This window comes from Pseudophryne corroboree, chromosome 12 (assembly GCF_028390025.1).
Source record: "Pseudophryne corroboree isolate aPseCor3 chromosome 12, aPseCor3.hap2, whole genome shotgun sequence".
NCBI classification, from domain to species: Eukaryota; Metazoa; Chordata; class Amphibia; order Anura; family Myobatrachidae; genus Pseudophryne; species Pseudophryne corroboree.
In genome coordinates, this window is record NC_086455.1 from 47,291,471 (window position 1) to 47,319,112 (window position 27,642).

At 45.5% G+C, this 27,642-nt stretch overlaps 1 protein-coding gene across 3 annotated transcripts in view; it reads left to right on the forward strand.

Annotated features, from left to right (window-relative positions):
* Window positions 1–27,642, forward strand: part of SCFD1 (sec1 family domain containing 1) — a 194,554-nt gene that overhangs the window by 143,778 nt on the left and 23,134 nt on the right. For all 3 annotated transcript variants that reach the window (XM_063947445.1, XM_063947446.1, XM_063947447.1), the window contains exons 16-18: window positions 17,831–17,901; window positions 20,830–20,909; window positions 20,999–21,061. In XM_063947445.1, the coding sequence (XP_063803515.1) occupies window positions 17,831–17,901; window positions 20,830–20,909; window positions 20,999–21,061 (214 nt within the window). The remainder of the gene's footprint in view (window positions 1–17,830; window positions 17,902–20,829; window positions 20,910–20,998; window positions 21,062–27,642) is intronic.

The window sequence follows — 27,642 nt, forward strand, 5'->3', positions numbered from 1 at the left end:
TTCTAGCTTCACTACCTGTGTTACTCAATGGAATGTATTCTTTTAAAAGAAAGATGGTCATTAGCTGATAGTTAATCAGACATTGAATTAATCATGAGCATTATTCATGATCTAATATCACTGACCCTAAAGCTTAATACTCTGATTTCATTATCAGGATGTCTGGATAACTATTACCATGTGTGTTAGCCTCTGGTTGATTAGACACTTCCTAGTTAATTGTGTTTCCAGTTGTCTGTTTATTCCCAAAACTCACTTGTTTTGACATTTCGGAAATAATTGAATGAAGAATCTGAAGATGCCAAGCCTAATGTGGGATGTGTGCTCATTATCACCCTGGGGTTAACAGACATTTGAACTAATTGAAGACATTTGGTTTGTTAGATCAATTCTGACTTGAGGGTGAATTTCTGTATGAAGATGAAAGAGGAGATCATTTCTTGTTTCCTATTATAATGTAATAGAGATATCGGGTCAGGAAGCTGTGTTGGGATGAGTGGGTTTATTAGGCATGTGTGTCTGTTTAGGTGATTAGTATAACTTTGCCACGCCAGTGAGAATGTCAGCAGTAAGCACAGCCCCGGCTGTTCACACGTCGCACGCTAGGGAACTGGATTTTAAACATAAAGATCTATTAAGTGCCTGTCGGAATTGCAGTCAAGTCAGTATCCGACTTTTTTAGGTCGAATGAGGATTCGACCTATTCAATGGAGTTGCCATTTTTACAATTTGTCGGCAAACACGTGGATCAGCGGATTAGCTGCGGATCCACGCGTTTTGTCGAATTAGCAGCCAATTCCGACAGGTTTTTGGCCCATTTTTGACCATGCTGATCCGACTTAAAAAAAAGTCAGATCAACATTGTCGAAAATGGGCAAAACCTGTCGGAAATGCCCGCTAATTGAATACTGAAACAGGCATTGAATAGACCCCATAGTCATCAAGAATGGTCACTGTTGTCATTTAGGCCCTCATTCCGAGTTGATCGCTCGCTAGCTACTTTTAGCAGCCGTGCAAACGCATAGTCGCCGCCCACGGGGAAGTGGATTTTCGCTTTGCAAGAGTGCAATCGCATGTGCAGCCGAGCGGTACAAAAACATTTTGTGCAAAACAAGGCCAGCCCTGAAGTTACTTATCCTGTGCGATGATTCTAGCGTCGGAGGTCCCGGAATTGACGTCCGATACCCGCCCTGCAAACGCCAGGTCACGCCTGCGTTTTCCCTACCACTCCCAGAAAACGGTCAGTTGACACCCATGAACGCCCTCTTCCTGTCAATCTACTTGCGATCGGCTGTGCGAATGGAATCGTCGCTAGAACATTGGACAGCAACGATTTTTTTTTACCTGATCGCTGCGCTGCGAAAATCGTCAGCGTGCGATCTACTCGGAATGACCCCCTTAAATGGAACCTCCACCGGAAACTGACATGGTCATGTAGTGAATTTGGGGTGGTTAGTTAAATTGAGAAAAGGGTATACTTATCATTTGGGTCATTATGTGCAACGGCTTTATGTTATGTCCGGGGTTTCGTGGCTGAGGGCTGCTAGGGTCTGTAGAGTTCAATTAGCAAACAAATGCAATACAGTTCTTTTTGTACTGATTCTCCTCGTGGTCTATGGGGCTGATTCAGAGGTGGACACTAATGGTAATGCCGCTGCGTACAAAGACGTGTGAAATGATGCAAAAGCCGCAGGAAGAGTCTTAAGTAAAAATACACCCTCTGATGGCTTTTCTGATTCGCTGCTGCTTCCAAAGACGCAGCATTGGAATAACTGTATGGACATCTGAGTAAGCCTTAGGTAACTTAAGAGTGTCCAGCAAAATCATTCATCCAAGGACACAGCCACTGTCTTCACCATGCCCAGAAAACTCTCCACCGTTTCCTGAAGCGTGCCTCGTCAACAACCACAAATGCCAGTAGCATGTCAGGCGTGCCGCTGCGACCGATGTTGCAGGAGCAGATCTGCATCTGTGCAGTGCAGCTCCTGTGCACGTCCAGATCGGAGATTTACATAACCCACCGAATCAGGCCCTTTCATGGATAGTGGATACACTTAAAATGCATTTTCTGGAAAGAGCACAGAGATAACTGCCTACTACCACTTTATAATCATCCTTTTCTGTTTTTAGCCTTTTTTTTATTTATTACTAGTTATTTATATAGCGCACACATATTCCGCAGCACTTTACAGAGAATATTTACCCATTCATATCAGTCCCTGCCCCAGTGGAGCTTACAATCTATATTCCCTACTACACATACACACATACACACACATACACACTAGGGTTAATATTTTGCTGGGAGCCAATTAACCTACCAGTATAGTTTTGGATACATATGGCCCCTAAAAATAGCCCTTTATTCATATGGCCCCTAAAAATAGCCCTTTATTCATATGGCCCCTAAAAATAGCCCTTTATTCATATGGCCCCTAAAAATAGCCCTTTATTCATATGGCCCCTAAAAATAGCCCTTTATTCATATGGCCCCTAAAAATAGCCCTTTATTCATATGGCCCCTAAAAATAGCCCTTTATTCATATGGCCCCTAAAAATAGCCCTTTATTCATATGGCCCCTAAAAATAGCCCTTTATTCATATGGCACCTAAAAATAGCCCTTTATTCATATGGCACCTAAAAATAGCCCTTTATTCATATGGCCCCTAAAAATAGCCCTTTATTCATATGGCCCCTAAAAATAGCCCTTTATTCATATGGCCCCTAAAAATAGCCCTTTATTCATATGGCCCCTAAAAATAGCCCTTTATTCATATGGCACCTAAAAATAGCCCTTTATTCATATGGCACCTAAAAATAGCCCTTTATTCATATGGCCCCTAAAAATGCACTGATCATTCACAGAATAATGTGCCCACCTCTGAGGACGTGTTCATGCAAGTTAGGAAATCTTTGTTTACCCCTTGACTCTCATCGCCATATATGGTCCCATAAAATGAAATCCGTTATGTACATAGTATTAGGGCTGTAACACACGTGCCAGCTCCCGCCGCCCGGCAAAATCCCGGACGGCTTTTTGACGCGTTCGTGCTGCTGAGACACATTCAGAGCAATGTGTCCTTTCACGCGGCACGGCTGCCGGGTTGCAGCCGGAAATATCCACTGGAAGGTCTGGCTGCCAGGCCGGGGTCGTGCAGTCTTTGTAGGCAGATAACCGTGTGTGTGAAGGGGAGCTTTCACACACAACGTTTCTTTTAGCCGCCGCCACTGCTGCTACTCTGCACAGCATTACACACGACTCAAAGCCGTTGTGTGTGAAAGACCCTGCCGGATGGCAAAAAGCCGGACAAAGTTTGTCCGGCTTTTTGCCATCCGCTGTAAACCGGGTAATGTGAAACAGCCCTTAGAATGGGATATAGGAGCACTCATAGCACATATTTATGCGTCAACTCTCCAGATCCACTCACTTCTAATCATCTAATAACTACCACCCCATACATACTGCCATCATCACATGCAAGCTCCATGCACGTTGCATATGTTAAGGTGCATTAATGAAAGATAATGCATGGCATCCCTGATCTGCACTCAGTTTGTAACAATTGTTGATGTAGAAGAAAAAAGGAATAGTGTATGTGGGAGTAGTAGAATAAAAGGTTTTATTTGGCGGTTGTTGTTTTTTTCTCTTTTTCTGAACAGTACTGTGCAAATGTTTTAGGCAGGTGTGGAAATCTGCAAAGTAAGAATGCTTTCAAAAATAGAAGTGTTAATAGTTTATTTTGATCAATTAACAAAATGCAAAGTGAATGAACAGAAGAGAAATCTAAATCAGATCAAATTGAACGTGACCACCCTTTGCCTTCAAAACAGCATCAATTCTTCTAGGTACACTTGCACAGAGTTTTTGAAGGAACTCGGCAGGGAGGTTGTTCCAAACATTTTGGATAACTAACCACAGATCGTCTATGGATGTAGGCTTGCTCAAATCTCTGTCTCTTCATGTAATCCCAGATATAGTCTATGTTGCGATCAGAGCTCTGTGGGGTCCGAATCATCACATCCAGGACTCTTTGTTCTTCTTTATGCTGAAGATAGTTCTTAATGACATTGGCTGTATGTTTGGGAACGTTGTCCTGCTGAAGAAAACATTTGAGTCTAACCAGACACCTCCCTGATGGTATTGCATGATGGACAGTACAGTCTGTTTTCTCAGTATTGAGGACACCCATAGGCGTTGGAATGGGGGGGGGGGGCAAGGGGTCAGCATGCCCCCCAAAACATGATGCAGGCGTGGGGAGGGGGAGCGCTTACCCCCCCCCCAGATCACCACGGAGACTGTGACTTCATAAATCCGGCGCCGCAGCGTTCTTCCCCTGTGTCCTGTCCAGCCAGCTCTTCACAGAGGCATTACTGGGAGGAGGCGGGGATGTCCCAGCAGGCTCAGCATGGCCACGCCTCCTCCCAGGAATGCATCTAAGAGCCGGCTAGGACAGGAGGACACGGGGTAGCACACTGCGGCGCCGGAGTTTTGAATGAGATTCTTTGCGGTGATCTGGGTGGTAAGTGCTCCCTGGGTGGGGTGGGGGTGGATAATCATATGGGGGTGGGAACGTCAAAATTTATTTTTATATATGCCCCCCAACACGTTCTGGCGCTCCTGAGGACACCATTATTACTGCCGAAATCCCCAACTTCACAAGACTGCACTGGTTAAGTTGATATGCAACACTTGTATATCTGTGTGCGGCTGAGTCTGAATCTGTATATGAAGTGCTCTCTCATAGTGGTGTTGTCACAGCGCATTGCGATTAAGACGTGGATTCAAGTGAAAAAGACGCTGTGCCGCTTGGCATATTGAGGCTAGGTTTATGAGATTTACATCTGTACCTTGTTTTTGTGAATGGGAATTATTACTGTTATTTAGCAAAGGATTCTAGAGGGGAGGGGAGGGGAGAGTACAAATAAAAACTGTACTGAAGTTGGCAGGTGTGCCCTGCAGTAATCTTCTGGATAACATTAGCAACATAATCCAAACACTCCTATAAAAATAAATGAAATCCATCAACAAGATTCTTACAAACTGCTTACAGCACACTGTGCCAGCTGCATGTAAACTAATGAGGCTTTACTACACAGATAAGGTAAATATGGAAAATGTCATACATAAGTGATAGGGACTTGAAATGTTATCCTTGTGGCATCAATTTACTAGTTCTTTATAAAGGAAAATAATGCCATTCTCACATAAGAAATGCCATAACTGACACCGTAGCTATAAGCCGGGACCTTGCAAAGCCAAATGGTTTTTCCTTTCCCATCACCGAGCAATTGGCTCGCACCCAGGTTTTGCACATTTTTGTGCAGTTAACAAAAAGTACATTTATTTATCATCTTTCATCCTCCCTTCATCTATTTATTCTTATAAATGGGGTTTCCAATTAACTTATCTTTACTTCCAAAGCCCCAATCTTGCCTTACTCTATGTTCTCATATTCCTCATAAGAAGTAAGGCTTGATGTCTCAGATAAAAGCCACATCAGTTAAAACATCACACAAGTATTCTGTGTAGTTTGAGTCTTAAATATGGAAAGGAAACTCTTAAATTACTACTTTATACTTTTTCTGTAGCAGAGAGAGCAAATTCTGAGTCCGACGCACATGGGTCCCACAGATATCTGTGAATGCGCCATAGAAAGCAGTGGCGGTCTGCACATGGAGCCGCACACCATGAATGGTCACAAGGATGGAGATTGATAAAGCAGACACTCTCATCCTTACGGTGACTGAGCACTCGTTCTGTGATATTGAAGTTTCTAGGTGGCTGCCATGTGATCACACAGAACGGATTGGTGTCTTGGGCGTGTAGGCAAACTTCCGTGCTCGTTTGTGGTGTGCAGATAGAGAAGGGGCATCTGGTTCATGGGTTGGGTGTAATTCCCTATAGGAATGATGACGATTACAATCAGAAAGGGGTAAATATTAACCCTATGCACCTAATGTGGCTTAATACAGTATAAAGCTAGTGATACTAAAGTTGCAAATACTTAAACATACTTTGCGTATTATATTTAATATGCGACACTGCTGCGCCGCAGGGTGTTAAGGCCAGGCACTGTGCACCATTTACAGACAATCATTTTTTAGGTAATGTACTAGCTGAAGTACCCTGCATTTTCCAGTTATTAACCACTTACCTGACACTCACGTATGTGATGCAATCACAGCCAGGTGTCCATCACCTGGCTTGGTCGCATCACAGACGTCCGGTCTGCATGCTGCTTCCCCCGTTTTAAATGCAGCGACCCCCTAGGAGTGACGTGGTGGTCTCTGACCACTGACATCACTCCCTTGCGAGCGGCATTCCAGGGCGCATATCCCAGAACTAATAGTACTTGTTTCTCTCCCCAGCGTGACTGTCTATTGCTATGCTGATCAGTCCCCCCTGCCCCACGCTCGGCTGCTCTATCTCTATCTGTAATAAGGTGAGGGGGTAGTGGAGGCCCCATAAATACATGTTACTAGCTGTAAGGGGGGAGATTATATAATAAAAGGGACACATGTAGAGGGGGCGCACTAAACAGTGCGGGAGCCATTCACCCCAGGGCGAGGAGGCTCTGCCACTGGGATCTATTACTATTAGAGGGGTGGGGGTAGGTAAAGTTGGGGATTTTTTGCCACTGGGGGGCTATTTCTGATGGAATGTGGAAAGACATTTTACAATGGCGGCCTATGGACACAGGGGATGAGGAGGGCACCCCCTAGGCATACATTTTTTTTTAAATAAAATTGTTTTATATATTTTATTAAAAATGTTTTAAACTTTTTAAATGAAAAAACTATTTTGGAGCTATTTTTGCCACAAAAATCGTCCGTTAAGTTATTAATGTGTTGGATGTAACGGTCAAAATATAAAAAATAATTTGTTTCTTAGTAGATCCTTCAACACACCCATGAGATGGCTGCTTAGTGTAATTTTTGGTTTTGGCGTGTTACCAGTAGCCCTGATCCCCAACTTTTTTTTTTTTTTTAGTTGCTCAGTTTTATAATCACTTTTCCATTGTGAGATGGGTTTAAAGTTTTCCTTCTGTTATCAGTGTTGCTATTCCAAGGCTTTTGGTACACAACATTGTTTTTTAATCTTCCCACCTCCATTTCTGTCAGTTATTTAGTACATTAATATATGGTTATTTCTGTCCGTTATTACAGTTCATTAAAGTTGTCATCCAATCCCTTCTCTTTGTTTGGTCGGATAGTAGTGACCAAAACAGTGGCCTTCCCAAAATTGTCCTATCTTTTACAAATGTTACCGATTACCTCCACCAATGTGATTTGAAAACAATTGCTTCTTTATTCTCCCAATAAGAAGCCCTGCATAGCCTATGCAAAGCTTCAAATTCCACCAACTGAGGGCGGGTTTGGGGTCCCTGAAGTGAGTGCTTTCACAAAGGCCACTTTCTTCATGTATCAGACTGGTTTACACGTACAGTACTTCAGTCTATATTAACTGGACTCTGGAACAAGCCCTTTTCTTCCCCTATTCCGCAAATGCATTATCACATGCTCCTAGGAGTATGATATACCCCCCCCCCCTTCCCGGTGTGTTGTCTAATGTTTTGTTCCATGATGTTTACAGGGCCTGGCGTTCAATAAAAAAAAAAGCTTACCCGCAACTTTACTAGTTCTCCTTATACAACATTATGGGGCAACCCGTGTTTTACACCAGGGATGGATAATGCCAACTTTACTTACTGGAAAGTTTTGGACATTTCAGCTATACGTGCTGTATTTGACCCTGGAGGTTCAATGCTAACGTTCAATGACGTGCAGGAGAAATACCTTCTGCCACACAGTCATTTTTATATGTTTTTATAAACACAGAATTTTATCCAATCACTTTCTCTGCCAATGACTACTGGACAGGGGGAGGATCCCCTTTTCCACACGGTGTCTTCCTCATTATCTAAATATCACAGACTTATTCTGTCCTCATTCTCACGGCCAAAGATAAGCATTGGAAGTGCTATATGGCAAACTGGTCCATTGATATACAGACAAACAAACAGCTTGGCGCTAATGGCTAAAAAGAATGTGTGTGCATGTATTTTTAATAAAAGAACACTCTGTTTCAATCGCAGCTGTTAAATAGAGGGAGAGTACTCTACCCTTCAAAGGCACAAAAAAACACCAATAACAGCGCTGATTTAAAACATAAGTGTGCTTTTTATTTTACACAATTAAAAACAATAATAAAAATCACATTTAGATTACTAGATCCTGAATACCGGTTAATCCTGCAAAGCATAACATAATTAGCACAATTGGCAGAGTGCAATTCTGAACCTTTATACTGATGTTTAGTCCATGAATTAGTTCAAGCAGATCTGATATGTATTAGCTCTTTCTAACGTAGCAGTCTCTTGCAAAGCAGTAGTTAATTGGTAGTAAAGCTGATCAATTAGTAGCAGCAGGTGAGGCAATGATTGTCAGTTCCCACTGTGACAAGCTTATCAATTGGTTGCAGAGAGTATTCAAAGCAATAGTAGTAGGTTAGTGCATGCTGTAATTTGGACTGTCAGGCTTATAGAAAGAGTCCATGTGTACACTTCTCTGAGGAAGCCGCTGAATAAGTGATAGGCGGAGAAACGCGTAAGAGTCTTCACCAGTTGTCCGGTACCGGATGTTCAAGTTTTTCTTCACCTGCTCATGCCTGGACCATTGTTGGGATACTCCGGATAAGACCCACGAAAACGGTTACTAAAAGCACCAGGAGTCGGGAGACACCAACTATTGGACCATGAAGGGTCAATTCTGGATCCTTGAAGCAGGTTGTATTTATTACTAACATGGACTCTTTCTATAAGCCTGACAGTCCAAATTACAGCATGCACTAACTATCCTAAGATTTTTAGTGTAATTGAACAAATATTTATCTTTAGCTTAAATGCACACAAGGGGTGTATCCCATGTGTAAATTAGTGTGGCAATATCCTATTGCTGAAGTTATTAATGATATCAAATTGCTGTGTGAGTGGTTCCATGTGCCGGTGTAGGAGCCTGAGAGAAGAGTAGATCCAGGTGCCGCTGTAGGAACCTGCTGGTGGCAAGTTCCAGTGGAAGGAGTCAGTAACAAGGGGTTACTAACAGTGAGAGTCAATTGTTATACCCCACGAACAGTGACGTAAGCCCATTCAGGTTGCTTAGGAATAATTTCCCCTGAATCTGTATTGGCCAGCTGAGTAGGTCCTTTCAGTTAGACAAAATGCTTGTTCACTATGTCAATTGGATACGATCATCAGGTCGACACCACTTAGGTCGACGTGTACTAAGTCGACAGTTCAAAAGGTTGACATGAGTTTTTCACAAAATAAATGTAATTTTTGGACTTTTTCATACTTTACGATCCACGTGGACTACAATTGGGAAACCGTAACCTGTGCCGAGCACTGCGAGGCACCTTGCCTGAAGCATGGCGAGCAAAGACGGTGCACTAATTGGGGTTCCCTGTCACTTTACGAAGAAAACGACACACACAAAAAAACCTCATGTCGACCTTTTGACCTGTTGAGCTAGCACGTGTCGACCTAATGACCCTGTCGACCTAATGCATGTCAGCCAACAGTGGTCGACCTAATGACTGTCGACCCAATGACCCATACCTATGTTAATGGTCAAGTATCGTTCTATTTAAGTTACCATAAATGTTACCGTAACATATTAATAGGAGAAACCCAAACATGTCTCATAAACTGATCTTAAATCTGATTTGATCCATTTGTTTCCCTATCATCTAATCATATTTTTGCGTTTTTGCTCTTGCTGAAAATTTTACACCAGGGTAAAAAGGTAATCGTTATTTTAAGCATTAAGTAGCCCTTCGAGCTCAGATGTTAGGCCATGACTGTTGTACAGGAAAACCAGGAACCCTTCAGTGATGCATTTTTCCAGTTACTGAACTTTTGCCAGTATATTCCATTATCCTAGTAGTATATGTGAATGCATGAGAAATAGATTGCGCATAGTCTGAAAGCAGCAGTTACATTTTACAAACCAATGGTGAATATGAATCCTTAAGAAACCATTAATCCTGTTTGTACATCGCTTTTCAGGCGTTAGTGGTTTAAAAACAGATTTACTTGCGGGTAGTTGCGAGTGAGTCCTTAATCTGTTCAATATTTAAACTCCGGGAGCAAATTTACACTACACTTTCAGTTACTGCAGGTCTGCTTGGGTTTTCAGAAGCTGTTGCCCGGCGGCCGTCATTTTACGTTGATAATTTCTCAGCTGTGCTCCCTGGCCACAAATCAGAGGAATGAGTTAGGCTTTATTAGGTGAGAGAGATTATCACTTGGTCTGCAAATTGCAGCCAGGGTTCAGGGTTTACATGTAGTAAACAGCTTGAGGATTGTTCCAGACAATAACTGCCTACTTGCTCGGACAGAACCTCAGAATTTGCTTGTCTGAGCCCCAGGGGAGCAATATGTTGTACTCGAGTTGGCACAGTGCGGGAAGTTGTGACTTCTGTTGAACTGAAGGCAATTCTCACATTTTAGACATTTTTAGGACCATCAGCCCACATGGAATAGAGTTAGTTATTGCAGACCTTTTATTCATGAAAATGTGTTACAAGAGTGGTCATACTGATTGTTATGCAGTATTAACGGCACTGGAGGTAATTTGCTGACAGTGGGGGTAATTCCAAGTTGATCGCAGCAGGATTTTTGATAGCAATTGGGCAAAACCATGTGCACTGCAGGGGAGGCAGATATAACATGTGCAGAGAGAGTTAGATTTGGATGGGGTGTGTTCAATCTGCAATCTAATTTGCAGTGTAAAAATAAAGCAGCCAGTATTTACCCTGCACAGAAACAAAATAACCCACCCAAATCTAACTCTCTCTGCACATGTTATATCTGCCTCCCCTGCAGTGCACATGGTTTTGCCCAATTGCTATCAAAAATCCTGCTGCGATCAACTTGGAATTACCCCCAGTGTGCAAAGTGCGAATCACTTATAACAACCAATCATTCATTTGCAACTATAGATGTTTGCACATTGCTACATCTGCACTAGCACATAATATAAGGTGGTAGTTCTGGTCTACTCACCATTCCAGCCGAGTCTATATGGGCTGCTCTATCTAGTTATATTTCCTGGAACTTTTCTTATAGCCCTGTTTAAGAGCCCTCTTACTTAGATCATTTCTTGTTTACAATCTCATGGTTGTGGCTTCTGATTGGCGCTTATGTTCAAAGCTTCTCATCTGCAAACTAATTTGATTTGCTGGTTCTGTTAGGATTTTGGGGTGGACCCTGCACTACCTCTTCCTACAAAGTGTAAATGAAGATTTAATGCTGAGTAACCCCCTTTTTCTGTTTTTGGTCTTGTAGCGCACAGTATTTTAAATAATTGTATGGACATTTTGTAATCCCCTTTTTTTATAACGTCCTAGGGGATACTGGGATAGATTAGTACCATGGGGTATAAATCGGGGACATTGGAGCCTGGCACTTTTAGAAATGTTCAGTGTGTGCTGGCTCCTCCCCTCTATGCCCCTCCACCAGACTCCGTTTAGAAAAATGTGCCCAAGGAGCCGGGTGCATTCTCTGGAGCTCCAGAGAGTTTTCCGCAGAAATTTATTTGTTTATTATTTTCAGGCAGCACTGGCTAGCACCAGTCTGCCTGCGTCGTGGGACTTAGGGAGGGGGGGGGGGGGCGCGACGAACCAACCTCCTATAGGGTTATTGGTTTGTATCCCCCGTGACACGACTTTAGCTCCTGAGGCGCTGTTTCACATGCCCCCAGTGTGTGCGCACACGCCAGCAGCATGCTGCCACCCCTAACAGATGCTGAAAAAGACGCCGTGCAGTGCGTACTAACACTGGGGTCCTGGTTAGCGGGTCCCCGGTGACAATGGCGGCATAAGGGAGCGGCGGGCATCAGGCTGCAGTGCCCGCTGCGGATACCCACACTGGCGCTGAGGTAAAGGGGTTTTTAAACTCCATTTTACACTGTATATGTTTACTATAAAGCCAGTATAATCATATGGGGACCGCGCGCCATTGTGGGGGCGGGGCTTCCCGGAGAGCGGGACCAGCAGCTCAAAGGTGGCATTTCCAGCTGCTGACTTCCAAGCTGCATGCAAGCGCTGCTCCTCCACAGACCCTGCTGAATCACCAATTGTACTGGTACCGGTGGGTTTTATAGAAAGGGGGGGAGCATTTAAGTGGCTGTACCACATTATGCCTTACTAAAGCTCTGAATTATACCCAGCAGAGCACTGCTTTGACTGAGGTATTGTGTGCTGGTCTCATTCCTCTCTGTGTGACTCCATTCAGGTGTCTGGGGTTTACTGTGTTATTTCAACGTCCTGTGTTTTTCCCTGTACTGTGTTATTTCACTAAACTATGGCCCTCATTCCGAGTTGTTCGCTCGTTATTTTCCTTCGCATCGGTGCGATTTTTCGCTAACTGCGCATGTGCAATGTTCGCACTGCGGCTGCGTCAAGTAAATTTGCTAAGAAGTTTGGTATTTTACTCATGGCATTACGAGGATTTTTCTTCATTCTGGTGATCGGAGTGTGATTGACAGGAAGTGGGTGTTTCTGGGCGGAAACTGGCCGTTTTATGGGTGTGTGTGAAAAAACGCTGCCGTTTCTGGGAAAAACGCGGGAGTGGCTGGAGAAACGGGTGAGTGCCTGGGCGAACGCTGGGTGTGTTTGTGACGTCAAACCAGGAACGAAACTGACTGAACTGATCGCAGTGTAGGAGTAAGTCTCGAGCTACTCAGAAACTTCTAAGAAATTTCTATTCGCAATTTTGCTAATCTTTCGTTCGCAATTCTGCTAAGCTAAGATTCACTCCCAGAGGGCGGTGGCTTAGCGTGTGCACTGCTGCAAAAAGCGGCTAGCGAGCGAACAACTCTGAATGAGGGCCTATGTGTATTTCTGCTGAATCAGAATGTCTGGCAAAAAGGCTGTGTCCCTCATGCAACACAGTTTTCCCCTTCACCGGTGGGATCTCTCCTTTGTACACAGTGTTCTCTACCTTCACAGGGTAGTCGTGTTCAGGAGCCAGAGTGTTTAGAATCATTCAAAGGAATGATTACTAATATTAATACAGAGTTGGCTACTGCTACACAAGAAAGGTAGACCCTTAAGAATCCGTGGATGATTTTTTAATCAGGGCTGCTGACCACAGGCAGGCTCCTCAGCCCCCCAGATGGTCTCTCATAATCGTACATTCCCACATGTACTCAAATCTGACTCTGATAATGACATGCCAGATTTGGATGAAGGTGAGGTAGACATGGAGGGGGACAATACTCTGTCTCCTGGTGTGGAGGCCCTTATTTATTCTATTAGAGAAGTTGTCAACATACCGGTTAAGGAGACAGAACCTGAGGAAGAATTGTTTATTAACATAAAACCAAAATCTTCTGCCACCTTCCCTGTCTCCAAGGAATTAAACTCACTCTTTAAGGAAGCGTGGGTCTATCCTGACAAAAAATTTCAAACCCTTAAACGGTTGCTAAATTCTTTCCCTTTCCCACCTGAGGATAGGAAGGTATAGGAGAACCCCCCCGTGTCTGGATACCTCAGTGTCCAGGCTGTCACGTAAGATTGTGCTGCCTGTACCTGGTGCCATCTCTCTGAAAGACCCTGCTGACCGTAAAATTGAGGCCACACTCAAATCAGTTTATACCGCAGTAGGCGTAGCACAGAGGCCCACCCATTGCTTGCGGATGGATTACAAGAGCCATGGTAAAATGGTCTGATAATATAATTGAGGGGTTTTATACGCTACCTCAGGACGAGATCCTGACTCTACTGCATCATATCCAGGATGCTGCAAATTTCATGAGTGAGACGATCAAAGAAATAGGCTTCATTAATGCCCGTGGCACAGCAATGGCGGTCTCAGCTCGCAGGGCTCTGTGGCTGCGACAATGGACAGCGGATGCTGATTCCAGGAAAGGAGTGGAAAATCTTCCTTTTACAGGGGATGCCTTGTTTGGGGAAGAACTGAACAAGTGGATCTCTCAAGCAACGGCGGGTAAGTCCACCTATTTGCCGTCTGCTGCGCCTTCGTCTAGACGTCCCTATCCTGGGCCCTCTCTGCAGTCCTGCCTCCAATGTATCTAGAGGCAATAGAGGCAAGTCCCGTAAACCAGCGGCTGCCGGTTCTCTGGACCAGGCCTCTGGATCCTTCTCCACTAAGCCCTCCGCGTGACAGTTGGCCTCAGTTGCAGGGGGAATTTCAGGTGGGTGCTCGACTTCAACACTTCGCCCATGTGAGGGCAAAATCCTGCTGGGACCCGTGGGTGAGGGACCTCATATCCCAGGGTTACCGGTTGGAATTTCAAGCACCCCCTCCTCTCAGATTCTTCAAGTCAAGCTTGCCAGCTTCACCTGTAGCAAGAGTTACCTTGCAGGACACCATTCAAAAACTACTACAGACAAAGGTGGTTGTTCCAGTACCTCCTCTATTGCATATCAGGGGATTTTTTTCAAGTGTGTTTGTGGTGCCGAAACCGGACGGTTTGGTGCAGCTAATCTTGAACCTCAGATCTCTGAACCCGTATCTTCGGGTGTTCAAGTTCAAGATGGAATCTCTAAGGGCGGTGGTCTCTGATCTGGAAGAAGGGGAATTCCTGGGATCTCTGGATATCAAGGATGCCTATCTACACATCCCGATATGGCCCCCTCATCAGGCTTGTCTCAGATTTGCTGTTCTGGACCACCACTTCCAGTTTCAGGCCTTACGCTTTGGTCTCTCCACAGCCCCAAGGGTATTCACAAAACTCATGGCGGAGATAATGATGCAGCTCCACATGATGGGAGTCAACATAGTTCCCTACTTGGACGTTCTCCTGATAAAGGCGGTGTCCAGGGAGAGTCTGCTGAACAGCATTAACTTGGCTACGCGCCTTCTTACGGATCATGGTTGGATCCTGAACTTCCAGAAATCTCACCTGGAACCGTCACAAAGGATTCAGTTTCTGGGAATGATATTGGACACGGTGTCTCAGAAAGTGTTCCTCCCCATGGACAAGGCATTGACGATCTAGGATATGGTCCACTCGGTGCTCAGACCTCGCCGGGTCTCTGTTCACCTTTGTATCCGCCTACTAGGAAAGATGGTGGCCTCCTACAAGGCAATTCAGTATGGCAGGTTCCATGCCCGTCCGTTCCAGCTGGATCTGCTGGACAAGTGGTCAGGCTCTCACCTGCACATGCACCAGAGTATAGCTCTGTCGCCAAGAGCATGGATCTCCCTGTTATGGTGGCTACAAGTTTCTCACCTTGTGGAGGGCCGCAGTTTCAGTGCCAGTCTTTGACTCTGCTGACAACGGATGCCAGCCTTCGGGGCTGGGGGAAGTGACCTAAGGGGCTCAGTTGCAGGGAAAGGGGTCGAATCAGGAATCTTCGCTTACGATAAATGTTCTGGAACTCAGAGCAATTCACAGTGCTCTTCTGCAGGCCTCCTTTAGTCTCCAAAATCAGGCCATACAAGTACAGTCAGACAACGCCACGGCGGTGGCGTACATAGACAGGGAGGATCAAGAAGCAGGGCCACAATGCGAGAGGTGTCACGGCTACTCCTCTGGGCGGAAGTCATCGCAAGGGCCATCTCAGCCATATTCATTCCAGGAGTGGACAACTGGGAAGTGGACTTCCTCAGCAGGGGGAATGGGGCCTTCACCCTCCAGGTGTTTCAGCAACTGGTTACCGGTGGGTCTGTCCACAGATAGACCTGATGGCTTCTCGTCTCAACAAGAAGCTGCATCGTTACTGTTGCAGGACCCAGGGATCCGCAGGCTGCAGCGGTGGACGCTCTGGCGTCACCGTGGACTGACCAATTCGTATACCTGTTTCCTCCAATCCTGCTCATTCCCAGAGTTCTAAAAAGACTCAAAAGGGAAAACGTTCAGGCAATTCTAATTGCCCCAGATTGGCCTCGACGGGCATGGTATGCGGACCTCCTAGCCATGTCTCTAGAGGAGCCCTGGCCTCTACCTCTTCTCAAGGATCTTCTTCAACAAGGCCTATTCATCTATCCAGACTTAACTGCAGCTTTGTTTGACGGCTTGGAGGTTGAAAGGGAGATTCTAGCCGGGAATGGACTTTCCTCCAGGATTATCACGACTGTGGTCCAAGCCCGGAAGGTGGTCATGTCTAAGCATTACCACCGAATCTGGAAAAAATGTTTTGTGGTGTGAGGGTAGAAAATATTCTACTGTGGATTTTCAACTTGGCCGTTTTCTGCTCTTCCTGCAAGCAGGCGTGGATATGGGCCTACGGTTGGGCTCCAGGTAAGGTTCAGATTTCATCCCTCTCCATATTCTTCCAGAAGCAATTGGCTGTACTTCTGGAAGTGCATACATTTCTGAAGGTTATCCTTCGCATTCAACCACCCTTTGTCCCTCCCACGGCTCCGTGGGATCTCAATGTGGTCTTGACCTTTCTCCAATCAGACTGGTTTGAACCTTTGAATATCTGGTTTGAAGAATTGAAATATCTTACTTTGGAAGACTGTCATGTTGCTGGCTTTGGCCTCGGTGAGGTGCGTGTCGGAATTGGGAGCCTTATCCTGTAAGAACCCTTATTTGATTTTTCACCAGGATAGGGCAGAGCTCAGGACTCTCCCACAGTTTTTGCCGAATAGGCTTTTCACATTAATCAGCCGATAGTGGTTCCGGTACTGTCTGACACATCGGTTGCTCCAAAGCCCTTGGACGTTGTTCGGGCTTTGAGGATTTACGTCAAGAGGACAGCTCGTCACAGGAAGTCTGACTTGCTTTTTGTCCTTTATGACGCTACCAAAATTGGATGTCATGCTTCTAAGCAGTCCATTGCTCGATGGCTCAGGTTGACCATTCAACAGGCCTACTCTTCTGCGGCATTGCCACTGCCGGGTTCTATTCAGGCCCACCCTGCTAGGTTGGTGGGTTCTTCCTGGGTGGCTGCCCGTGGCATCTCGGCCTTGCAGTTGTGCCGAGTGACTACTTGGTCTGGTTCGTAAAGATCTATAAGTTCGATTCCTTTGCCGGTGAAGACCTTCAGTTTGGTCAGGCGATTTTGCAGGGGTCTCAGCACTCTCCCACCTGTTCTGGGAGCTTCCCTATGGTGCTAATCCATCCCAGTATCCCCTAGGATGTTATAGAAAATAGGAATTTAATACCTACCGTTAATTCCATTTCTCATAGTCCATTGGGCGCCCGCCTCAGTGCTTCGTGTTTCCTGCTTACCTGGTTGTAAGTTCTTGGTTGGGTAAGTTCTTGGTTGGGTCTGCTGTTGCTGTCCCTACTACTGTTTGAGTTAGCGTTGCTATCCTTTTGGTTTGGTTAGCGTGGCTATCCTTTGTTCTGGTTCCGCATTTTTCCGCAAAAAAAGAAGCAAAACAAACGCCCAACACTAAAAGAATCTCGACATGGCGTGTCAAGAGGGACTTTTTTGCATGACTGCAGCAAGGACGTATGAGAACACATTGGTAGCTGCCAAGTCCTTTTACTGCAGAACTATATGTGCATCTTGTGCAATCTTCTGTTCTTACTATAGTCTTGATGCATCTTATAGCTTTTTGCTAGTTTGTGTCGCTATTTTCACACGGTGTCGGTGGGGAGCTCCTTGCTCAGTTACTAGAACTCTTAAGCTCCACACTAAAAATAAGTGTCTGCATGTTGTGGTGTTTAGCAGCTATCCACCCACTAACACCGAGTGAATTAATTACACAGTGTTTACACCTACACCTTTTGAAACTACCTGCCTCACTGATCATTTATTATTCCGTTTACATGTGGTCATGCAACAAATGGTTTCTTTTATTGCATGTTTTATATGTTTGTATATTTCCTGCTGTTTGTTTGTAGCTGGAACTCCAGAAGACAAGATGAGGTTGTTCCTGATCTATTACATCACGTCTGCACAGCCCCCCTCAGAGGTACTGCCAACTACTATATTTTACTGAAGAAATTTCCACATTTCCATAAATTATTAATTAGGCTCCAAAAAGGTTGTGAAGTACTTTCATAGATTTTACTGGTAAGGCTAAGAAACAACCTAGCAAGCACATTACACAGCTTACTGTAGGTTTTCTTTATTTTTTTATTGCTGGGGCTATAGGTAACATTCTATTAGCTGTGATAAATTACTGGAGCTAATGGATACCCCAGAAGCTATAAAATTAGCCCTGACCGCTGGCAGTTATCGGGGATTATCCTATACATGCCTCAGGCGTGCAAAGCAGAATCCCCTTAAACTAGCCTTATCAGCCCCACTTTTCCACGATAACACGTTATTATCTGTTATTGCCCGAAAACGAGTTAGTTTACGTAACATTAAAAACGGGCTATAATTGGATAGCCTGATAATACCATTGGGCTAAAATTGCGATATTAACCTGTTTTTTTGCCGTGCGGTAGATTACCGCGTGCAAACGTGTCTTCTACTTCTAGAAATCTGTATTGTATTGGCTCTATGTGACACTTTTATGAAATGCATTGCTTCCTTCAATGCTTTTCAGCTGTGCATTTATATCATGCACAGTACAGATGTGTCCTCATACGCCTAGCCTCAATACGCCATACTGCACAAGTGAGCCACCAGGTCCCATGCGTCTTTTTCACTAAATAAATGCGTCTTAGGCGCAAACAGATGGAACCGACCACTTCATGAGACTGCACTGATTAATTTGATAAGCAACACTGTGTGGGTCTGAGGCTGTAAACCAAGCACAATAGAACTTGGCATGAAAAATGCAGTGGCTGCTTCATATACAGATGTACACTCAGTCGCACACAGATATACAAGTGTCATGTATCAAATTAATCAGTGCAGTCTCTTGAAGTGGTTAGTCGCATCGGATTGAGAATAGACTGCATTTTCAGGTGAAAAATATGCTTGGCGCACGGGACCTGGCATGCTAAGAAGGGTTGTTTGGCGCAACTGTAGCAATAGTGTATGAGGACATTCTTTTGTTTGTTTTAGTTGTTCTGGAGTTACAAATAATGCAGAACACACATTCCCAGCTGCCTTGTAATCCAGGGCTGTGAAAATAAACATGGCTGAAAAGCACAGATATTGGTTCTAAAGGTAAAGTTATGATTTGGTAAAAAAAAAAAAAAAACTTATTTTACGAGGACATGTACAAGCTAATAAATTAGTCCTCTTAAGGGAAGTGGCTTGTGCATATCCTGTATACAAGTGATATGTCTGAATGCTGCATTCTTAATGAGCTTATAAACATTTTTGCCGTTTTAACCCAACAAATGTCTATTGTCCATGGAGACTAAAGAATGTTTTGGTTTTTTTTACATTTCTATTTTTATCCATCCGCCCCTCAAGGGGATCTTATGGTCCTTTCCCTCCCAGAGGGTGTCTTCTTTCTCACATATGAGCTGTGTTTTCTCCGATACGGCTTCCTGTTTGGTCTGGCCATAAATCCTATTTGGTATTCAGAGAACATACAATACAGTATACCACAGACACAATGGGAGTGAGCTACATCATCCCCCAATACACAAACATTATTTTTCGTTAACGTTAGGTCTCATTCATACCGTGAATAATAGCACATGGTTTAGATAGTGTATGCCATTTTTAAATATCAAATGTTGCATATATTGCAATGTTGGTGATCTTACAGGAAGGAGACACAGCTATCTATCCCTTTATTACGCAATTGAATGAAACATATCTCCAATACAGCTTGTCCATTTCTCAGTTGGTTTTAAGAAAAGATGAAATACATGTAAATAGAGAAAATTGTTTACATGTGAGTTCATAGATTCTTTGTTGCCTGGATATGTAGCCAACATTTCACTCAACTGCATACTGGATTCTAAATGCTTTAAAAGGGGGGTACTCACGGAGCGATATTCTAAGCAATCTGACTAGATTGCTTAGAATTTAAGCATTATCGCTCCGTGTGTACCCCCTACAGCGATAGCGTTGTGCAGCCCCGCGCATCGCTATCGCTGTTGCTAGATTGGCCTGCCGTGCAGGCCAATCTAGCAGGTCGCTCACTTCACCCGCTGGGTGAAATGAGCGCCGTCTCCCCCCGCATGCTCAGGGGGGAGAGATGTGTGCCGAGCGGTTCGCTCAGCACGCATCTCTCCCACATCGGCCCGTCTATATGGGCCTTAAGTCATGTAAATGGTTCCCAGAGCGCGCGCACATATTTTATATATTATACATAAATATAATCTGTACATCTATTGCAAGGGCGCACAGGGTGCTGACTACAATATATTATACACTATGTAGACAAAAGTGATTGGACATTGAGAGCAAATAGATAATGAGAGCTTTGTAGGTCCACCACATACAGTGATTATTGCAGACCATCTTAGCAAATTGTCCACAAGTTCCTGGACAATAGCAGGCAGTATGTTTTGCCATTTCACCTCAAGTACAGTGACAACTGTGACAGGTCTAGAATGCCCTGGTCACTCTAACTCGTCCCAATGGGATTAACATCTGGACTCCGAAAAGGCCAGCCCATCCGGGTTACCAAATTTTCTGTATACCATTCCAGCCTTGCCCTGGTAACATGTCATCGCGTTGCCCTACGATGATCCCCTTTTCAAACTCTCTTAGCTCCTTCCCACAAGCCATCTCATTAGCAAATTAACTATTCAGCGTCCCTCTACCTATTTTATGCCTTCACAAACATGTCTGCTGCAGGAGCACACCATTATGCTTGGGGGAAGGGGGGGGGGGTCTAATCAGTTTGTATAATCTGTATGTGTGCACCTACATATATACAGTGCTGCAGTGCTCCAGTGAAATAGATGGCCAGTGGTTCTCAGTGATTAAATAGAAAATGTATAATTTTTGGCTTTATACTCATTAATTTCTCCCTTTTCAGACTGACCTAGATCAGTATAAGAAGGCCCTGGAAGATGCAGGTTGTAGCTTGGCACCTTTAAACTACATTAAACAGTGGAAGTAAGTATACTGTGTATTATAGTGTTGCAGTCAGTTGTGTGGTGAACAGGGTAACCCTAACATCAGTGTGTGTCTGATTGTCTACATAGGGCCTTTGCAAAGATGGCGTCCGCTCCAGCCAACTATGGAACTGGTGCTACTAAATCCAAAGGGTAGGTACTTTGGAGGCCTTGTGCCTTTCACACTTTAAATCTCAGTTCTGCAATTGTTTATTAGACCAGGACTGACCCAAGTTTTTACTAAGAGTCATTCACTGCTTCCAGCTTGTTAAAGTTGGGGAAAAAAACAACTGCTAAAACACAAGTTATGTGTTAAAGATCATTTTTGAAGTGTGCCACCCACAGGCTCAATTTAACATTTTATGTGTGTCCCAGTTTGTTCCACTTTGTTACAGTTTATAACCAAGAGCAGAACAGACAGGAAATCCCTCATGTGCAGCAGGCTTTTATTCTCCCCATGGAAATATCTTGTGCCGCTCATCATAGGCCATCCCCTTGTGCCGTTATCTAGGGACCCTCCGACACCACATCCCCCATCTTTTTGCTTGGACATGCAGCCTTGTGTCACAGTTGCTGGTATTTGCTTGCAGCACAATCTGTTTAAGCAGCAGGTACAGTTGTGCTGTTTGCTGCTGCTAGTTAAGTGTGCACTTTTAAGTGTTTCCCGACTTTCTTTGTGTTATGACCCCAAACCTTGGCTGTGCTGTAGGCTCTAAACCCCCAATCTTTATGGCTAGTCTGCCCTTGGCCTTATTTGTCCTGTTCTCATGGTCTCTTGGTTTGTTTCTTGTCAGCTGCTGATTATTAGGGCAAATCTGTGGGCTTTGATGGTATATGTTCAGAGTGCCGACATGAGAGTGTTGACATGGACAGAATGTTGACGTTGAGCATGTCACCAATTACACAATCTTAACATGACATATGTAGACAGTGTATATGTAGACAGATACAATGTGGACACCTAGTTTTAGGGTTAGTTAGGATGCATTTGGGGTTGTCATCCCTGTGGGGGAAACTCATGATCGACATGCCACACTCTCAATGTCAACATTATTTCGAATGTCAGACAAACAGACTTATAAGCCAATGCCAATGACTAGCAGAAAGTAGCACTAGTTTCTCTATCGTCCTAGTGGATGCTGGGGTTCCTGAAAGGACCATGGGGAATAGCGGCTCCGCAGGAGACAGGGCACAAAAAGTAAAGCTTTTTCCGATCAGGTGGTGTGCACTGGCTCCTCCCCCTATGACCCTCCTCCAGACTCCAGTTAGATTTTTGTGCCCGGCCGAGAAGGGTGCAATCTAGGTGGCTCTCCTAAAGAGCTGCTTAGAGAAAGTTTAGCTAGGTTTTTTATTTTACAGTGATTCCTGCTGGCAACAGGATCACTGCAGCGAGGGACTGAGGGGAGAAGGAGTCAACTCACCTGCGTGCAGGATGGATTGGTTTCTTGGCTACTGGACATCAAGCTCCAGAGGGACGATCACAGGTACAGCCTGGATGGTCACCGGAGCCACGCCGCCGGCCCCCTTGCAGATGCTGAAATCAGAAGAGGTCCAGAATCGGCGGCTGAAGACTCCTGCAGTCTTCTAAAGGTAGCGCACAGCACTGCAGCTGTGCGCCATTTTCCTCTCAGCACACTTCACACGGCAGTCACTGAGGGTGCAGGGCGCTGGGAGGGGGGCGCCCTGGGAGGCAAATGAGTACCTATAAAGGCTAAAAATACCTCACATATAGCCCTAGAGGCTATATGGAGATATTTAACCCCTGCCTAATTTTTCTAAATAGCGGGAGACGAGCCCGCCGGAAAAGGGGCGGGGCCTATCTCCTCAGCACACGGCGCCATTTCCTCTCACAGCTCCGCTGGTCAGGACGGCTCCCAAGTCTCTCCCCTGCACTGCACTACAGAAACAGGGTAAAACAGAGAGGGGGGGGCACATTTATGGCGATATTTTGATATAACAAAGCAGCTATAAGGGAGCACTTATTATAAGGCTATCCCTGATATATATATAGCGCTTTTGGTGTGTGCTGGCAAACTCTCCCTCTGTCTCCCCAAAGGGCTAGTGGGTCCTGTCTTCGTTAGGAGCATTCCCTGTGTGTCTGCTGTGTGTCGGTACGTGTGTGTCGACATGTATGAGGACGATATTGGTGTGGAGGCGGAGCAATTGCCAAATATGAGGATGTCACCCCCTAGGGAGTCGACACCAGAATGGATGCCTTTATTTATGGAACTACTAAAGCAGTCGTTTGACGACATGAGACGGCCGGACAATCAATTAGTGCCTGTCCAGGCGACTCAAACACCGTCAGGGGCTGTGAAACGCCCTTTGCCTCAGTCGGTCGACACAGACCCAGACACAGGCGATGACTCCAGTGGTGACGGTGACGAATCAACCGTATTTTCCAGTAGGGCCACACGTTATATGATTTTGGCAATGAAGGAGGCGTTACATTTACCTAATACTACAGGTACCACTAAACAGGGTATTATGTGGGGTATGAAAAAACTACCTATAGTTTTTCCTGAATCAGAAGAACTAAATGACGTGTGTAATGAAGCGTGGGTTGCCCCTGATAAAAAGCTGATAATTTCAAAGAAATTATTGGCATTATACCCTTTCCCGCCAGAGGTTAGGGAGCGCTGGGAAACACCTCCTAGGGTGGACAAGGCGCTAACACGCTTATCTAAACAAGTGGCGTTACCCTCTCCTGAGACGGCCGCACTTAAAGATCCATCAGATAGGAGGATGGAAAATATCCAAAAAAGTATATACACACATGCAGGTGTTATACTACGACCAGCTGTAGCGACTGCCTGGATGGGCAGTGCGGGGGTAGTTTGGTCAGAATCCCTGATTGAAAATATTGATACCCTGGACAGGGACAATATTTTACTGTCGTTAGAACAAATAAAGGATGCATTTCTTTATATGCGTGATGCACAGAGGGATATATGCACACTGGCATCACGGGTAAGTGCTATGTCCATTTCGGCCAGAAGAGCTTTATGGACGCGACAGTGGACAGGCGATGCGGATTCAAAACGGCATATGGAAGTTTTGCCGTATAAAGGGGAGGAGTTATTTGGAGTCGGTCTATCAGATTTGGTGGCCACGGCTACAGCCGGGAAATCCACCTTTCTACCTCAAGTCACTCCCCAACAGAAAAAGGCACCGACTTTTCAACCGCAGCCCTTTCGTTCCTTTAAAAATAAGAGAGCAAAGGGCTATTCATATCTGCCACGAGGCAAAGGTCGAGGGAAGAGACAGCAACACGCAGCTCCTTCCCAGGATCAGAAGCCCTCCCCGGCTTCTACAAAAGCCTCAGCATGACGCTGGGGCTTCTCAAGCGGACTCGGGGACCGTGGGGGGTCGTCTCAAAAATTACAGCGCGCAGTGGGCTCACTCGCAAGTAGATCCCTGGATCCTGCAGATAATATCTCAGGGATACAGGTTGGAATTAGAGACAGATCCACCTCGCCGTTTCCTGAAGTCTGCTTTACCAACGTCCCCCTCCGAAAGGGAGACGGTGTTGGAAGCCATTCACAAGCTGTACTCTCAGCAGGTGATAGTCAAGGTACCTCTTCTGCAACAAGGGAAGGGGTATTATTCCACTCTTTTTGTGGTACCGAAGCCGGATGGCTCGGTAAGGCCTATTCTAAATCTGAAGTCCTTGAACCTGTACATAAAGAAGTTCAAGTTCAAAATGGAGTCACTCAGAGCAGTGATAGCGAACCTGGAAGAGGGGGACTTTATGGTATCCTTGGACATCAAGGATGCGTATCTCCACGTTCCAATTTACCCCTCACACCAGGGGTACCTCAGGTTCGTTGTACAAAACTGTCACTATCAGTTTCAGACGCTGCCGTTCGGATTGTCCACGGCACCTCGGATCTTTACAAAGGTAATGGCCGAGATGATGATTCTTCTTCAAAGAAAAGGCGTATTAATTATCCCATACTTGGACGATCTCCTAATAAGGGCGAGGTCCAGAGAACAGCTAGAGATGGGATTAGCACTGTCTCAGGAAGTGCTAAAACAGCACGGGTGGATTCTGAATATTCCAAAATCCCAGTTAATGCCGACAACTCGTCTGCTGTTCCTAGGGATGATTCTGGACACGGTTCAGAAAAAGGTTTTTCTCCCGGAGGAAAAAGCCAAGGAGTTATCCGAGCTTGTCAGGAACCTCCTAAAACCAGGAAAGGTGTCTGTACATCAATGCACAAGAGTCCTGGGAAAAATGGTGGCTTCTTACGAAGCAATTCCATTCGGCAGATTCCACGCAAGAATTTTCCAAAGGGATCTGTTGAACAAATGGTCAGGGTCGCATCTTCAGATGCACCTGCGGATAACCCTGTCTCCAAGGACAAGGGTGTCTCTTCTGTGGTGGTTGCAGAGTGCTCATCTATTGGAGGGCCGCAGATTCGGCATACAGGATTGGATCCTGGTGACCACGGACGCCAGCCTGAGAGGCTGGGGAGCAGTCACACAAGGAAGAAACTTCCAGGGAGTATGGACGAGCCTGGAAACGTCTCTTCACATAAACATTCTGGAACTAAGAGCAATATACAATGCTCTAAGCCAGGCAGAACCTCTGCTTCAGGGAAAACCGGTGTTGATCCAGTCGGACAACATCACGGCAGTCGCCCATGTGAACAGACAGGGCGGCACAAGAAGCAGGAGTGCAATGGCAGAAGCTGCAAGGATTCTTCGCTGGGCAGAGAATCATGTGATAGCACTGTCAGCAGTGTTCATCCCGGGAGTGGACAACTGGGAAGCAGACTTCCTCAGCAGACACGATCTTCACCCGGGAGAGTGGGGACTTCATCCAGAAGTCTTCCACATGCTGGTAACCCGTTGGGAAAGACCAATGGTGGACATGATGGCGTCTCGCCTCAACAAAAAACTGGACAGGTATTGCGCCAGGTCAAGAGATCCGCAGGCAATAGCTGTGGACGCGCTGGTAACGCCTTGGGTGTACCAGTCGGTGTATGTTTTTCCTCCTCTGCCTCTCATACCAAAAGTATTGAGAATTATACGGCAAAGAGGCGTAAGAACGATACTAGTGGTTCCGGATTGGCCAAGAAGGACTTGGTACCCGGAACTTCAAGAGATGATCACGGAAGATCCGTGGCCTCTACCTCTAAGGAGGGACTTGCTTCAGCAGGGTCCCTGTCTGTTTCAAGACTTACCGCGGCTGCGTTTGACGGCATGGCGGTTGAACGCCGGATCCTAAAGGAAAAAGGCATGCCGGAAGAAGTCATTCCTACTTTGATTAAAGCAAGGAAGGAAGTAACCGTGCAACATTATCACCGAATTTGGCGAAAATATGTTGCGTGGTGCGAAGATCGGAGTGCTCCGACAGAGGAATTTCAACTGGGTCGATTCCTACATTTCCTGCAATCAGGATTGTCAATGGGTCTCAAATTGGGATCTATTAAGGTTCAAATTTCGGCCCTGTCGATTTTCTTTCAAAAAGAATTGGCTTCAGTCCCTGAAGTCCAGACCTTTGTTAAGGGAGTGCTGCATATACAGCCTCCTGTGGTGCCTCCAGTGGCACCGTGGGATCTCAATGTGGTTTTGGATTTCCTAAAATCTCATTGGTTTGAACCACTAAAAAAGGTGGATTTGAAATATCTCACATGGAAAGTGACCATGCTTCTAGCCCTGGCTTCTGCCAGGAGAGTGTCAGAATTGGCAGCTTTATCTTACAAAAGCCCATATCTGATTTTCCATTCGGACAGGGCAGAACTGCGGACTCGTCCGCATTTTCTCCCTAAGGTGGTGTCAGCATTTCATCTGAACCAGCCTATTGTAGTGCCTGCGGCTACAAGTGACTTGGAGGACTCCAAGTTACTGGACGTTGTCAGAGCATTAAAAATATATATTGCAAGGACAGCTGGAGTCAGAAAATCTGACTCGTTGTTTATATTGTATGCACCCAACAAGATGGGTGCTCCGGCGTCTAAGCAGACGATTGCTCGTTGGATCTGTAGCACAATCCAACTTGCACATTCTGTGGCAGGCCTGCCACAGCCTAAATCTGTAAAGGCCCACTCCACAAGGAAGGTGGGCTCATCTTGGGCGGCTGCCCGAGGGGTCTCGGCATTACAACTTTGCCGAGCAGCTACGTGGTCAGGGGAGAACACGTTTGTAAAATTTTACAAATTTGATACTCTGGCTAAGGAGGACCTGGAGTTCTCTCATTCGGTGCTGCAGAGTCATCCGCACTCTCCCGCCCGTTTGGGAGCTTTGGTATAATCCCCATGGTCCTTTCAGGAACCCCAGCATCCACTAGGACGATAGAGAAAATAAGATTTTACTTACCGATAAATCTATTTCTCGGAGTCCGTAGTGGATGCTGGGCGCCCATCCCAAGTGCGGATTATCTGCATAAATTGTACATAGTTATTGTTAACTAATTCGGGTTATTGTTGAAGGAAGCCATCTTTCAGAGGCTCCGCTGTTATCATACTGTTAACTGGGTTTAGATCACAAGTTGTACGGTGTGATTGGTGTGGCTGGTATGAGTCTTACCCGGGATTCAAAATCCTCCCTTATTGTGTACGCTCGTCCGGGCACAGTACCTAACTGGAGTCTGGAGGAGGGTCATAGGGGGAGGAGCCAGTGCACACCACCTGATCGGAAAAAGCTTTACTTTTTGTGCCCTGTCTCCTGCGGAGCCGCTATTCCCCATGGTCCTTTCAGGAACCCCAGCATCCACTACGGACTCCGAG